The following is a 13800-nucleotide window of genomic DNA, read 5'->3' on the forward strand; positions in this document are numbered from 1 at the left end:
TAGGACGCTCCACATGCGTGCTCGCCCTCTCTGTTCCACCCTCTGCGTTTGTTTTTCCTATTTTGAGGTAGGAAAAGAACACCAACCATCAGGAGACCACGGGGCATCCCTCTTCCGCCAAGAATTCTTCTTAGGAACCCCGGGAAAGGGGTGCTGAGGCCCCCAGGTCTGCAGATGGACAGGCGGGCACTAGGAGAGGTCTCGGCATCCGAAGGTTCAGCCGGCTACGGAGCCCCTCGTGCCCCTACCTCCGCCTGCCACCCTCAGGGCACTTAGCCGTCCCAGGTCCCCGGCTCCCCGAGTGCCCTGCTCGATCCCCCGGGGAGCCGGAGTTGCCCAGCTGGACGCACGTTGACATGTTTGTCGCTTTACAGAAACTGAGCCAGGAGGGGTAGAGCTCGGCCTTAGAGATAAAGATGGAGAAAATGCATATTTATCCTTTAATATATTTACATAGTTAGATGTTCTGTGTTTCTAATGCACATAAATGGCACAAAGGCCGTCCGCCCCGCACGCCCAGCGCGTGGTCCTCGCCAGCCGGATGTTGACGGCGTCGCGTAGCAACGGGAGATGGCGGAGCCTGGCGGCCGGGCTGGCGGGTAAGCGGGCCTAGGGACCTTGGGTCTCGCAGCGGCCCCCACGCCTCCCCCTTTCTATATCCCCCTAGGCGCCCCTTCCCTTCCATGTCCCTTTCCCCTCTCCTCTGCCCCTGCCATCCCCACCCTCTGGGCCTTTCCTGCCCTCCCCGGCCACCCCCACATTCCGGCGCGCCCTTCTCCCTTCTCACCTCGCGTCCCTTTGTCCTCTCCCGTACCCTCCCCTTTTCCCCTCGCTCCGGGCGCTCCACTCGCTGAAACCCGGGACTTCCTTGTCCCACAGTAACCATGACAACCACTGTGCTTGGTAGTCCCTGCTGCAGAGCCCCGAGAGCAGGGGTCTCTGTACTGGATGCTGCCCCAGCGAGGTGCTGTGACAGGGAGCATCAGCCCAGCCCCCCGCCTCCCTCCCCCTCACCAGGGTTGGAGGTGGCAGGCGATGGGCCGGGGTCCCTATGGTCAGGCAGCCCCACCGTGAATGCCTTGAGCACACAGATAGACCGTAGTAAGGTAAAAATACCAGGCCTCTGTTCTCTTATGCTTTGTTTAAAAGGATAGAAACTATTTTAAAGAATTTAACCTTTTACATTAGACACTGCTGTATTGTTTCTTTTTTTTCTTTTCTTTTTTTTTAAGGTAGGTCTACATGTACTGACATGGAAAGAAGTCTAGATTACAACAAATGAAAAGACTAAATGCAAAACAGTATATATAGTGTGATCTCTAATTTGGGTGGGTGGGTAGCTTTAAATGCATAGACAAATATTTGAAAGAAGATACCCTTAAATCTCTTACTTTTTACCACTGGTTATCTTGAGAAGGAGAGGAGAAGTCACAGGGGATTTTCATTGTCTGTCACATATTTCTGTATTCGTTTTACTTTTTAAAAAAATATAGTTTTTTTCTAATTAGAAAAAAAACAATTTTAAAATGTGACATTCTTGTACTCTCTACATCATGGGGTAATTGGCACTTCCCTGGCGGTCCAGTGGTTAAGGCTCTGCACTTCCACTGCAGGGGGCACGGGTTTGATCCCTGGTTGGGGAACTATTATAAAATCCCACGTGCTCTGAGGCATGGCCAAAACAAAAAACAAACAAACAAAATTCACGGGGAAACTAACCAAGAGTTTCTAGGGTATTTGTCCTTTTTGTACAATTTTCTCTTATTTTGCATTTATTTTCCCCAGTTTTGTCACAGACAGAGGTATATTTAAGGTGACTTTTCTAGAGTAATCTACCTGTTCCTTTAATGTTTTGATAATTGCATTTTTCATTCATTCTTGGCATGACTCTTTTGTGCCACTAGTGCTGGTGTTAGTGACAAAGTCATGGCCATCAGCCTAGAGGGAAGGCAGATAATTAACGAGTAAATAAGTAGATATACAGACATCAAGGAGGTGATAAATGCCAAGAAAAAGAAAGATGTTATTTGAAACTGCTAAATTGTTTCTCTGCCACCAGGTCTCACCTGGAAGGCAAATCTTCTGAAGGAGAAGAGGACCAGAATCATGAAGGCAACAGGGTAAAGTTCCTTATGGGATGAATTATTCTGGGCTGTATTTACTAAGAATTAAAGAGAGTTCAGACTTTCTCAAGAAAATTGTACGATGATCCTATGACCTTACTGTAGAACAGACTCAAGTCATTTGCAGAGAAGCTCAATTTCCTTCCACCCCATTCTGAAGTGTTGGTGGCTGTTCAGGAATGCCTCGGATATCCTACAGTTAGATTGCCCTGAGTTTTTCAGAGGTCATTTCCTGTAAAGAAGGATGCAAAATAATTACCAAAAACAGAGAGCAGATAAATTAAAGCATGAAACATAATCTCCTAGCGATGCTCAGAGTGTGTAGCTGCAGTTTTCCCATCGGTGTAATTACCTTATTAAGAATAAAACCTCACAAGACCCTTTATACTTTGTATTCTGATTTTTTTCCTGCTACATGGCTACAGGTATCACCGATAGAGAAGAGCAGTGACCAGAGAAATGAAGAAACTGAGGGTGCTACAGAGCATTCTGAAGGGGAAATCAAAAACGATGGGGAAGTCTCAGCGCAGGGGAAAGATGAAGACGATGAGGAAGTCGAAATCCAAGGGGGAGTGGAAACAGAAGAGGAATTCGAATTTGAAGAGGAGTTAGAATCTGATATTGAAGCCACGGCCCCTGAAGGGGAAGTCACTTCTCCAGATCTGGCTTACTCAGACATCAGTCCTGGGGAGGTGGCCAGAGATGAAGTTGGCCCCACACACCGGCATGAAAGAGCAAGGAGGAAGACAGGTCTTGAAGACGGAGAGGCCCCTGGCCCATCCAAATCTAGAGGAGTGGGGGTCATCTCCACAGAGCCCTCCCAGCAAGTATCAGGCTCATCTGAGCAAACGGACCAGGAATCGGTGAGTAGCCTGAGGTCTGTTTTACACAAGTGTTTTACTGCTCAAGTTGTTTGTACTCCTATGTGAGGAACTCAGGGTACACTATAAATAATTCACATTGCAATCCCTGTTAGAAATGGCTTAGTAAACTTAGGTCTCAGGATCTACCATCAAATGCCAAGAGTTTCTGGACCCTCCCTTGCTGTTCCCAAACCCAAGTTGGGAACATTCCATGTAAGGGCATCTAGGTGTCCAGTCTCTGGAGCAGCACTGTCCAGTAAAATTCTGCATGATGATGGAAATGCTCTTTATCTGCTCTGTCCAATATGGTACCCATTACTCACTTGTGGCTATAGTGCACTTGAAATGTGGCCAGGGACATGGAGGAACTGAATTTTTAATTTTTTGAAGATTCTAATTAATTTAAATTTATATAACCAATTGTTACAAGTGGCTACCATACTGGACAGTGCAGTTCTAGATAATGACAATAGTTACATTCTTATAATTTTCATTTTTTAATTTTTTTTAAAGATTTTTTGTGTGTACCATTTTTAAAGTCTTTATTGAATTTGTTTTGGGGTTTTTTTTGGCCAAGAGGCATGTGGGATCCCAGCTCCCTGACCAGGGATCGAACCCACACCCCCTACATTGGAAAGCGAAGTCTTGACCACTGGACCGCCAGGGATGTCCCCTCATTTTTTAATTTTTAAGCAAGCACAGACTTACAGAAAAATTGGAGTACCATAGAACTTTTAATATTTTTAAGCATTTGAGAGTAAGCTGTCGATCTGATACCCCATTGCCTCCTAATGCTTCCATGTATGTTTCCCACAAACAACAATATAATGACTATCAAAATCAAGAAATTATATTACATTACCCAATCATCCTCAGGCCTCCTTCACCAAATGTCCCAGTAATGTCTTTTATAGCAGAGCTCCAGTACGGAGTTGCCTGTTGCCTTCAGCTGCCCAGTTTCTTTAGTCTTCTCAATCTGTCCTTGACCTTGATGACCTTGACACTTTTAAAGGTCACAGGCCAGCTATTTAGTAGAATGTCCCTCAGTTTGGCTTTGCCTGGTATTTCCAGGTTTCCAGGTATGGTTTATGATCCTTCGGCAGGAATGTCACAGAAGGATGCTGTGTTCTCCTGATGTCCTGTCAGGTGATACATCATTTCAGCTTGTCCATTATTGATGATGTTGGCTTGGATCACTTGATGAAAAAAGTGTCAGCCTTATCCACTGTAAAGATACCCCTCACTCCTAGGCATTTAAGAAATACTGTGTGAGAAGGTGCTTTTTTGGTTTAAGATAGGAAAGTGAATATTTATTTCAAATGAGAAAAAACAACAACAGATTACACCATTGTTTTAGGACTTCTTACTTCTCTCAGCAATGTGTACTGTTGTTGCACATCTTTTGTCAGGTTTATCCCTATATATTTTGCATTTTTTAAAAAGAATTTGTGGAATATTTTATTATATTTTTTTATTTTGTTGGCTACGCTGTGTGGCATGCAGGATCTTAGTTCCCAGACCAGGGATCAAACCCGTGCCCCCTGCAGGGGAAGCGTGGAGTCTTAACAACTGGACCACCAAGGAATTTCCTATTTTGCATTTTTTGATGCCATTATAAATGGTTTCCAATTGTTTGTTGCTAATTTATAGAAATACAATTGATTTTTGTATATCAATCTTATATTCGGCAACATTGCTAATCACCCTTATAGGGTCTAGTAGCTTTTTTTTTTTTGTAGAATCCATAGGACTTTTCATGAAAAGGATTGTGTTGTCTGTGAAAAAAGGCAGTTTAACTTCTTCCTTTCCAATCTGGATGCCCTTTATTTCTTTTTCATGTCTGATTGCACTGACTAGAACCTCCAGTACAATGTCAAATAGTAGTAGTGAGAGCAGGCATCCTTTTTCCAGATTTTAGGGGGAACATTTTCAATCTTCACAGTTGCATATGACGTTAGCTGTGAGTTTTCATAGATGCCTTTTGTCGGGTTGAGGAAGTTCCATCTATTCCTAGTTTGTGGATTTTTTTTTTAATCATGAAAGGATGTTGGCTATTGTCAAAAGTGTTTTCTGTGTCTATTGGGAAGATCACGGTTTTTTCTTTTTTAGTTTGTTAATTTGGTGGTTACATTGATTAATTTTCAAATATTAAAACAACTCTTCATTCTGAGATAAACATGGGAGGGATACTCTGAAACTATGGTAACATCCATTCCTCATTAAACTTTCAATTTATTCATGTAAAGTTTCATATCTGTATGGACTCATTGTTTCCCATTTCATTCACTGTGTTATAATTCATTACTATCATTATTTATATTGAGACTCAGATTGTTCCCAATTTGACCCGTGAGCCTATTCAAATTGGCCTTTGTGTCTTTCTGACACATCAGTGCCGTTCTTTTTTTCTTTTTCTTAACCACCAGCATCCTTTAGGCACTTCCTTGTTCTCTGGCACAGACTCTGCCCCAGCCTGAGAGCCAGACATTTCTCCAGGAGCTTGGTTTCTTTTCACGGACCCCTCGACCCCGAACACACCATACACATACACACATACATGGAGCTCACACCAAAACGTCTCTAATTCCAAACACCCTTGACATGGTTCCTGCTAGTTTTCTCCCCTTCTATATTTTAACTCCTTTTTCCAACAGTAGGAGACCTGGTCCCTATTATCCTTAACATATTATTAATTTGATCAATCCCCTGAATGTAACCCTCACTGCACTTCCCTGCCCCCATGTGGACACTCCTCACCCCACTCAGGCTCAGACACACACCCTCACTGGGCCACCCAGACTGTGGACACCCTCATCACCTTGTTGGGCCAACCCCACCCAGGCCAGGCCCCAGTTGTTTGGGCTGTGACTCTCCACACCGGGACCCCTCCTCAGCAGGCCCAGGCCTGACACCTGTGCTATCATGACCCACCTCGGGGACAGTCTCTGGAACCTGCTCTCCTCACCTTGTCCAGGCTCATCACCCCACACTGGACCAAGCCAACCTGTTGGCTTAGGTTTGATTGTTCTAGAAGGGAAGTGAGGGGCAGGGCGGGGCAGGAAAAGAACGTGTAACGTTTCTCCATCATGGACTCTGGGCTGGACACTTCAATGCCTTTGACATGTGTTGTTTCAGTGAATCCTGACAACAACCCTGTGGGGTGGGAACTATTATTATCCTCATAGTTCAGGTGAGGAAACTGAGGGGCCAAGGGACTTCCTTGCCCAGAGGCATGCAGCTGTGATGGCAAACGGTCACTCTGGCTCTGAACAGTGAAGTGACAATCCCTCCCCACCCTGTGAAACCTAGAAGAGTTAATAACTTTAGAGAATGACACAATTCAATATTCGATGACCCCCAATTAAGCTTTATAATTACAAATGATAAGTACATGATCAAAACCACTTTTAAGAATTTAACACAACAAAACAGTGCCCTCCTTTCTAAGAAAGCCAGGACTGGGAATTCCCAGGCGGTCCAGTGGTTAGGACTCTGCTCTTTCATTGCCAAGGGCCCAGGTTCAATCCCTGGTCGGGGAACTAAGATCCCACAAGCCGTGAGTCATGACCAAAAAGTAAATAAATAAAAGATAGCCAGGAGTGTTGAAGTACAGATCACTTGTTGAGCTGTAAAACCAATTTCCATCCTCGAATCTAGTTTCTAGAAAACTCATGAAGAAACAGTCTCCAAATTTGATCAGCCAGAAGGGCAGAGACAAGCCCAAAGAGAGAACCCTACTTCTCTCCTCTCAGCTCTCAGTCTTAAGAAGTAACTTAATCGTGGAGTAGAAGCTGCTGTGTCATTGGGGTGTTCTGACACCTCATTGACGTCTCATTAGGAGAAGCCCTTTCTGGACACCCCAGAGGTGGGCTTTGGACTCTGGGCCCCCATTAATGTCATTGTGGTTCTGGATGCCTCAGAAATCATTTCTAGAAGCAGCATCACCTGAGGAAGTACAATTAGAAAGAACAGGAGCTGGGCGTTGAGATGACCCTTGGCTGGCTGTGCGAACTTAGGCAAGGGCTTCAGCTTCTGTGAGCTGCTTCCCCTACAGATGACAGAAATGACTGGCATCCACCTTGCAGGGTCTTGTGCAGGGTCATTGTCTGTTGTTACTAATATTCACCTATTCATCAGCAGCAGTAATTACTGTCAACAATAATCATCGCAAGAGTCCCCTTTAGAGCTAAAATGGAGCCAGGTGCTTCTATTGAGGGAAAACCTTTTCATATGGAAATGTCCCTAAAGTGAAATAGTTTGAAAGAAGAGAAGAAACAGCCCTCTTGGGAGACCCTGGCCAGGGCTCAGGCTTTCCAGCATCCCTTTATAAAGAGGATGCTCAGAGGTGTTTCTTACCATCCTTGGAGAGAGCAGCATTTGGGAGTAAAGGAACCCACGTCCAGCACACGCCCATGCCTCCACGTTCACACTTTGCTACAGATCTAGACGGAAAGAGACCACTCCCGATTCCTCATGGGAGTGGCGGTAGGTGTTTTCTGTTTTGACCATTTGCAAAAGCCAAATGTTATGCAAACAATATTCTATTTTTTAAAATAAATTTATTTATTTACTTATTTATTTATGGCTGCGTTGGGTCTTTGTTGCTGCACGTGGGCTTTCTCTAGTTGCAGCGAGCGGGGCAACTTTTCATTGTGGTGCGTGGACTTCTCATTGCCGTGGCTTCTCTTATTGTGGAGCATGGGCTCTAGGCGCGCGGGCTTCAGTAGTTGTGGCGCGTGGGCTTAGTTGCTCCGCGGCATGTGGGATCTTCCCAGACCAGGGTTCGAATCCGTGTCCCCTGCAATGGCAGGTGGATTCTTAACCACTGCGCCACCAGGGAAGTCCACAACTATGTTGAATTGAACACTGTAATGAATTAACTCCTTTGTCCTGACTAAACCCTCATAAATTCAGATTTGGTTGTTTTTGCTCTAAAATCAATCCCAGGGAGCGCTCCGGCAGAAGGTCTTTCCTCTGGGGGCTCAGCACTGCCTCGGACAGAGCCGGGGGAGCAGCAACACATCCCTGGACTTTGACGAGCCGCCTCTGGTTACCGAGGGCCCCTCCACGCAGGAGCCAGGTATTGTGGGACAAGCCCCTTCACACGCCCTTCTACGCGAGGGCTGCCACTCATTCACCACCTGTTACCTTGTTTCCTGTTGCGCTGTGAGCCAAAAGATAAAAATATCATTAACAGATATGGATAACACATGTGGAGCATTTTTCTGTTTTATCTCATTTAATCCTTACCCTAACCCAGTGAGGTAGGCACTGTTCTCCATTTTAGAGACCCTAAGCGTCATTAAGTAACCCAACCGTGTAAGCTCACCCCTAAACATGTGTCTGTTTGCTGACTTTCCAAGGCTTTCCCGGCACACCCTTATCTTTCCACTTGGCTCCGGTATCCCAGTGTTGAGTACGTGGGAAAGCAGATTGGGTTTTTTTATCTTCCATGTAATGGGTGTGTGTGGATGGTCCAGCTAACAAGCCTCACGTCGCTCACAAGCAGCAGGCAGACAGCACACATCTAAAGGAGTTAGAAACAGAATAGGATCTCTGCAGCTCAGGAAGGGAGAGAAGTTGAAACTAGAGCCTCACTGATTTCTTTTCAATTATATCTGTTTTCCATTAAAAAAAAAATCTAGTCCATCATTAAGAAGCCACCTTTCTGTTCACTATTTATGTATTAAAAAGTACCAACAAAATGTGTTTCCTTCTTGTCTACCTTTAAAGTGCAATCCTTTCTACAGAATGTGTTGAATCAGCTAGTAGAAAATTCATGAGCAGAAGACCCTGTGAATAGCACTTGTGAACCCTAACCCAAAGGGGTGCCTTTTGTTTCTTTTTTCCATCATGTTGCACGAAACTGGGCGTCAGCTTTGCCTGATAATTCCTCCAGAGAAGCACTCTCTCTATTAACTCCTCAGTGATGTTTGTTGTTCCCCACTACTCGTCCCCCCAGAGCCTGATGCCCACCCCGGGGAAGGAGCCACATCCTCATTCCTGGACAGGACCCAGCAGTTAAGCATGGCCGAGGAAGGAAGCCTGGTGGAGAGTGTGGAGTCTGAGGCCAGCGACGAAGCCGAAGAAGACAGATCCCAGCTGGTGGTTTTGGACCCAAACCATGTAAGGAAACATTCTGGAGTTTTGCTTTTGCCCCATGCAGACGAAGATGGACTTAGAGACACTCCTACACCTGCCCTGTAGGCCCTGCCCTGCCCCGAGCCTCCACGGCCCACCCTCCACCTGGCAAATGCCACACTCAGGTCTCACCTGCTCCCTGAATGGATTACCTGCAGGGTTTGAGCTGCCACCTTGTAAAGTTTATTCTCCCTTTAAGTTCATTCACTCAGAGTCAGCATTTCCCAGCCTCCACACTATAGACGTTTGGGGCCGGATCACTCTTTGTGGTGGGGGCTTCCTGGGCACTGTAGGATGCTGAGCAGCATCCCTGGGGCCTCCACCCACTAAATGCCAGTAGCACCCCCTTAGTTGTGACGGCCAGAAATGTCTCCAGACTGGGTATTGGGTGGGCGCAAAATCACCCCCACTGATAGCCACTGCCTTGAGTGTCCCACCCCTCTGGCAAGTGGGGAGGGCAGGTCTTGGTTGGATGAACCTCTTTGGAAAGACTTGGTGCTCCCGGTACCACGGGAAGGATCAGGGCTGCACTGGGAAAAGGGGCTGAGAGTTCATTTGGTGCTGGCATCCCAGGCACTGCTCATCACTGCCCTCTGGCCCCAGGGATTAAACCAGGACCACTGCCCCAGCCCACCCTGTCATTTTGCACTCAGGTCCTTCAGTGCCTAGGGTGAGACCACAAGTGCCTTGAATTTGTGGTTTCTGGAATAAGAATCCTGGGCAGAAGTGGGGAGCACCCAGCGTGGAGGTCATTTCTGCCATCCCCTGCCAAGAGTTGTGGCAATTCAGGCTAAGCCCTGGAGGGGACAGCACAGTAACCGGCTGTGCTCTTCCACTGTTTTAGCCCCTGATGATAAGATTCCAGGCTGCCCTGAAGAACTATCTTAACCGGCAAATAGAGAAACTGAGGCTGGAACTTCAAGAGCTGGTGCGTACCTGTCCTGCTTTCCACCTGGCTGTGCACCCGCATCTCCATGACCCAGCTTCTCTCTCTGGTGCAGGGCGTGGCCACCAAGCAAAGCCGAATCCAGAGGCAGGAGCTGGGGGTGGACCTTTACGGGGTCCAGCAGCACCTGGCCCGCCTGCAGATGCAGCTCGAGAAGAGCCACGACCGCCACTCGATCACAGCGTGCGAGAGGCGGAGGAAGGAGGAGGAGCTGCAGAGCGTGCGCCTGCGCTACGCCAGGACCTGCGAGACCGCCGGCGAGGAGCGCAAGAAGCGTAAGGCGGCCCCGTGTCCTCGCAGGCATCCCCGTGGCGCGGCCCCGTGTGCCATAGACACCCCAAGGGGCATCCTCACATGCCTTCGTATCCCTGAATGCCATTGCAACCTGGTGGGGTGTTCCCACGTGCCATCATGACCCCGAGGGGTGTCCCCACATGCCATCGCAGGACTTCATGAAAGGCAAGCTGTGTTCCCGTACTGGAGGGGTTCCCAAACTTTTGGAGGAAGGAAAACATAAATGTCTTAAAATGCACCTAATTAGGCAAAGTAGCAAACACTGAAAGCCGGCAGGTGGGGTATTTGGAGTCAAAAGTGGGAAAGGCGGGCTTCCCTGGTGGCGCAGTGGTTAAGAATCCGTCTGCCAATGCAGGGGACACAGGTTCGATCCCTGGTCCGGGAAGATCCCACATGCCGAGGAGCAACTAAGCCCGTGCACCACAACTGCTGAGCATGTGCTCTGGAGCCCGTGAGCCACAACTACTGAAGCTCGTGCGCCTAGAGCCTGTGCTCCGCAGCAAGAGAAGCCACCACAGTGAGAAGCCCGTGCGCAGCAACAAAGACCCAATGCAGCCAAAAATTAATTAATTAATTAATTTAAAAAATGCTGGAGAGGCTGGTGGGCTGCTGGGGTTGAAGATGGGGTATCCAGAAGGCAGGGAAGAGCAGGGATGGGCAGAGTTTAAATAGGTGGGGAGGTACAGGTGAGGCCAATCCAAAGCGCAGGAGCCCATGGTCCAGAGCCCTGCAGCCCCACGATGTGTGGCAGATTACGGGGAATAGGTGGCTCTGGAGCAGAAGAGACAGTGAGGGTGCGACTAGTCACCGTGCACTGTTCCTACCAAAGCAACAGCTTTGCACGGAGCGGAAGTCGTGGGCCACAGTGAACAGCGTGGTCACAGCAGGCTATTTCAGTTGTTGTGGTTTTTCATGTTTCCAACTTTCTTTATCAACTCTGTATTACTATAATAATGGGGAAAATAACCTAGAAGAATTTGGGAGAAACCAAAATCACACGTATATCCCAACTGTGGATGGAAAGAAGCATTTTGGACCCTGAGAAATGCAGGAGAGTTTTCTGGACAGAGTTGGGGAAGAGCACCCCTCCCTGAGTATCAGCAAATTAACAGAATCTACCAAAAAGAGAAGAGCACGACATTCACACTAAAACAATGGAGCCACATCCTCCGGATATAACAGAATTTAGACCAGTCTGAAAGAGGACACAGGTCCCCCACCCCCTCCACACAGGAGAAGTGAGTGCCCACCAACACCCCTCATCAGATCCTCGAGGTGTGGATGGGCTTCTGGAAAGATCCAGTCATCTTCGTGGACACTCTGTCCTTTCTGGAAGTCACCAGGTAGCAGGAGCAGAAGCTGTTCAACCAAGCAAGGACCCACCTAACGGCACCTTTTCTCCCCTCTTCAGACTAAAGAACTCGGGTGGCGGTCCCAGCCCTGCCTACCAGGTGCCGCCACTGCACTGTCCCATAGGTGAAACGTGGGGCTTGGCCTCTGGAGAATGTCCACAGTTGACCTCCTCACTTAGGAGGGGGATGGAGCCCACCAGTCAGTAAACCTTCACATCCAAATGTGAGTCATCAGTGGCAATCCCCAGACAGGAGAGCAGACGCCTCCACAGACACAGACCGGGTTCCGAAAACATAGCATACGCCAGCTGGTGTTCGACGTGAGATTTTAGAGGACATCGTATCAGTCAAATGAGAACCAACTATTAGGGAAAAGGATACTCGGAATTAAAATATAGAATCACCCCCCACACCCCGCCAGAAGTACTAAATAGGCAAATCAGCACTGCTGGAAATTGAACAATTGAATTTGTGTCTAAAAGGCCAGTTTGAGGAATTCTGCCCAGAATTCAAAGCAAAAACTCAAAGTGATGGACGTTTTGAGAAGGAGATAAAAGACATGGACTGTAGGTCTGGTAAAGTCAGTATCCATGAGATAGAAATTCCAGGAGATTAGGGGCATTAACCAGTGACATCAGAGGAAAACATTTGCATGAGTTCAAGAAAGATGAATCTTCAGATGTAAAGTCTCATGGAGGGCCAGATGGGTGGAAGAAAAAATAAACATGCCTAGACATAGTTGGTGAAATTTTTAAATTCCAAAGGTAAAGGGAAAAAATGCCATAGGATTACAGACAGGACCAAACCAGACACTTCCTATGTTATTTAACCCACAAGTGGGTGGAAAATTTGGGAAACTCTTCCCAGGCTTTTTTTTTTTTTTTTTGGCTGCATTGGGTCTTTGCTGTGCATGGGCTTTCTTTAGTTGCAGTGAGCAGGGGCTATTCTTTGTTGCGGTGCGCGGGCTTCTCATTGCGGTGGCTTCTCTTGTTGCGGAGCACCAGCTCTAGGTGCATAGGCTTCAACAGTTGTGACACGTGGGCTCAGTAGCTGTGGCTCGCGGGCTGTAGAGCACAGGCCCAGCAGTTGTGACCCACGGGCTTAGTTGCTCTGCAGCATGTGGGATCATCCCAGACCAGGGCTTGAACCCGTGTCCCCTGCATTGGCAGGCAGATTCTTAACCACTGCGCCACCAGGGACACCACGCCTCCCCCCGCCCCACACACCCCACCCCAGGCTTATTTTACAATGTTCAGTATAATCCTTACCGGAAAAGCTTACAACGTACAAAAACAGAAAACTATAAAGTGTTCCTACTTATGAGGTGTAAAAATCCTAAATAAAATATTAGCAAATATTAAATTTTTACTCAGCAACAAAAGATTAAGTTCAGCAATACATGAAAAGAAAAATACCTCCTAGTCAAGAGGGCTTAATTCTGGAATAATCTGAAATTAGGAAATCTACTGATTCATTGCATTATATTCTTAAAGGAGAGAGAACAAATAGATTTTCTGGGTGGATGTCAAATGGGTGTTTGGATAAAACTCATTGTCAATCCTAAACTAGGATAGAAGGAAAGTTCATTGTAAGTATTTATCAGCAACTAACAAGGCAGTTTTACTCAGAGGAAAGCCCTGTAGTAATCATAGTTAAGGAATGAGACGAGGATGCATTGTTTTGGAAGTTCCAGCCATGAAAGAAAACAGGAAAAATAAACGAAGTATAGATTCTGGATATGAAGTCATGGAACTCATTCTCCACCAGTGGTGTGCTTGTTTACCTAGCAGATTCAAGATCACTGATGAAAAGCTAAAAAAAACAGTAAGAAATCTATAAAGTAACTGAATACCAGAGCTATAATTTTCTTTTCTACCAGTCATATCCAATTATGAATTATAATTTTTTAAAACCTCATCCATAATAGCTATAACAACCATAAAATACTGAGGAGTAAGTCTAACAAGAAGCAAGTGAACCTATCTGAGGAAAAACAATAAAATTTTACTAAAGGACATAACGCAGATTTAAATAAATGGAACAATCATGTAACCAAATGAGAGGAAACAAATGTCATTTCT

At 46.6% G+C, this 13800-nt stretch overlaps 2 protein-coding genes across 4 annotated transcripts in view; one reads left to right on the plus strand and one right to left on the minus strand.

Moving 5' to 3' along the window:
• The window catches only part of TBC1D16 (TBC1 domain family member 16), an 87136-nt gene extending 86249 nt beyond the window's left edge, over positions 1–887 (minus strand). The window contains exon 1 of one of the 2 annotated variants that reach the window (XM_060291024.1): positions 788–887. The gene's annotated coding sequence lies outside the window, so the exon portion shown is untranslated. Of the gene's footprint in view, positions 1–86; positions 312–787 lie in introns of those variants that run through there. The other variant, XM_060291022.2, reaches the window with a different exon arrangement.
• The window catches only part of CCDC40 (coiled-coil domain 40 molecular ruler complex subunit), a 44054-nt gene that overhangs the window by 1030 nt on the left and 29224 nt on the right, over positions 1–13800 (plus strand). For both annotated transcript variants that reach the window (XM_060291017.1, XM_060291018.1), the window contains exons 2-8: positions 499–599; positions 2060–2120; positions 2549–2986; positions 7934–8066; positions 8949–9112; positions 9972–10055; positions 10129–10348. In XM_060291017.1, the coding sequence (XP_060147000.1) occupies positions 571–599; positions 2060–2120; positions 2549–2986; positions 7934–8066; positions 8949–9112; positions 9972–10055; positions 10129–10348 (1129 nt within the window). In that variant the 5' untranslated portion in view covers positions 499–570. The remainder of the gene's footprint in view (positions 1–498; positions 600–2059; positions 2121–2548; positions 2987–7933; positions 8067–8948; positions 9113–9971; positions 10056–10128; positions 10349–13800) is intronic.

Source organism: Globicephala melas, chromosome 20 (genome assembly GCF_963455315.2).
Source record: "Globicephala melas chromosome 20, mGloMel1.2, whole genome shotgun sequence".
NCBI lineage: Eukaryota > Metazoa > Chordata > Mammalia > Artiodactyla > Delphinidae > Globicephala > Globicephala melas.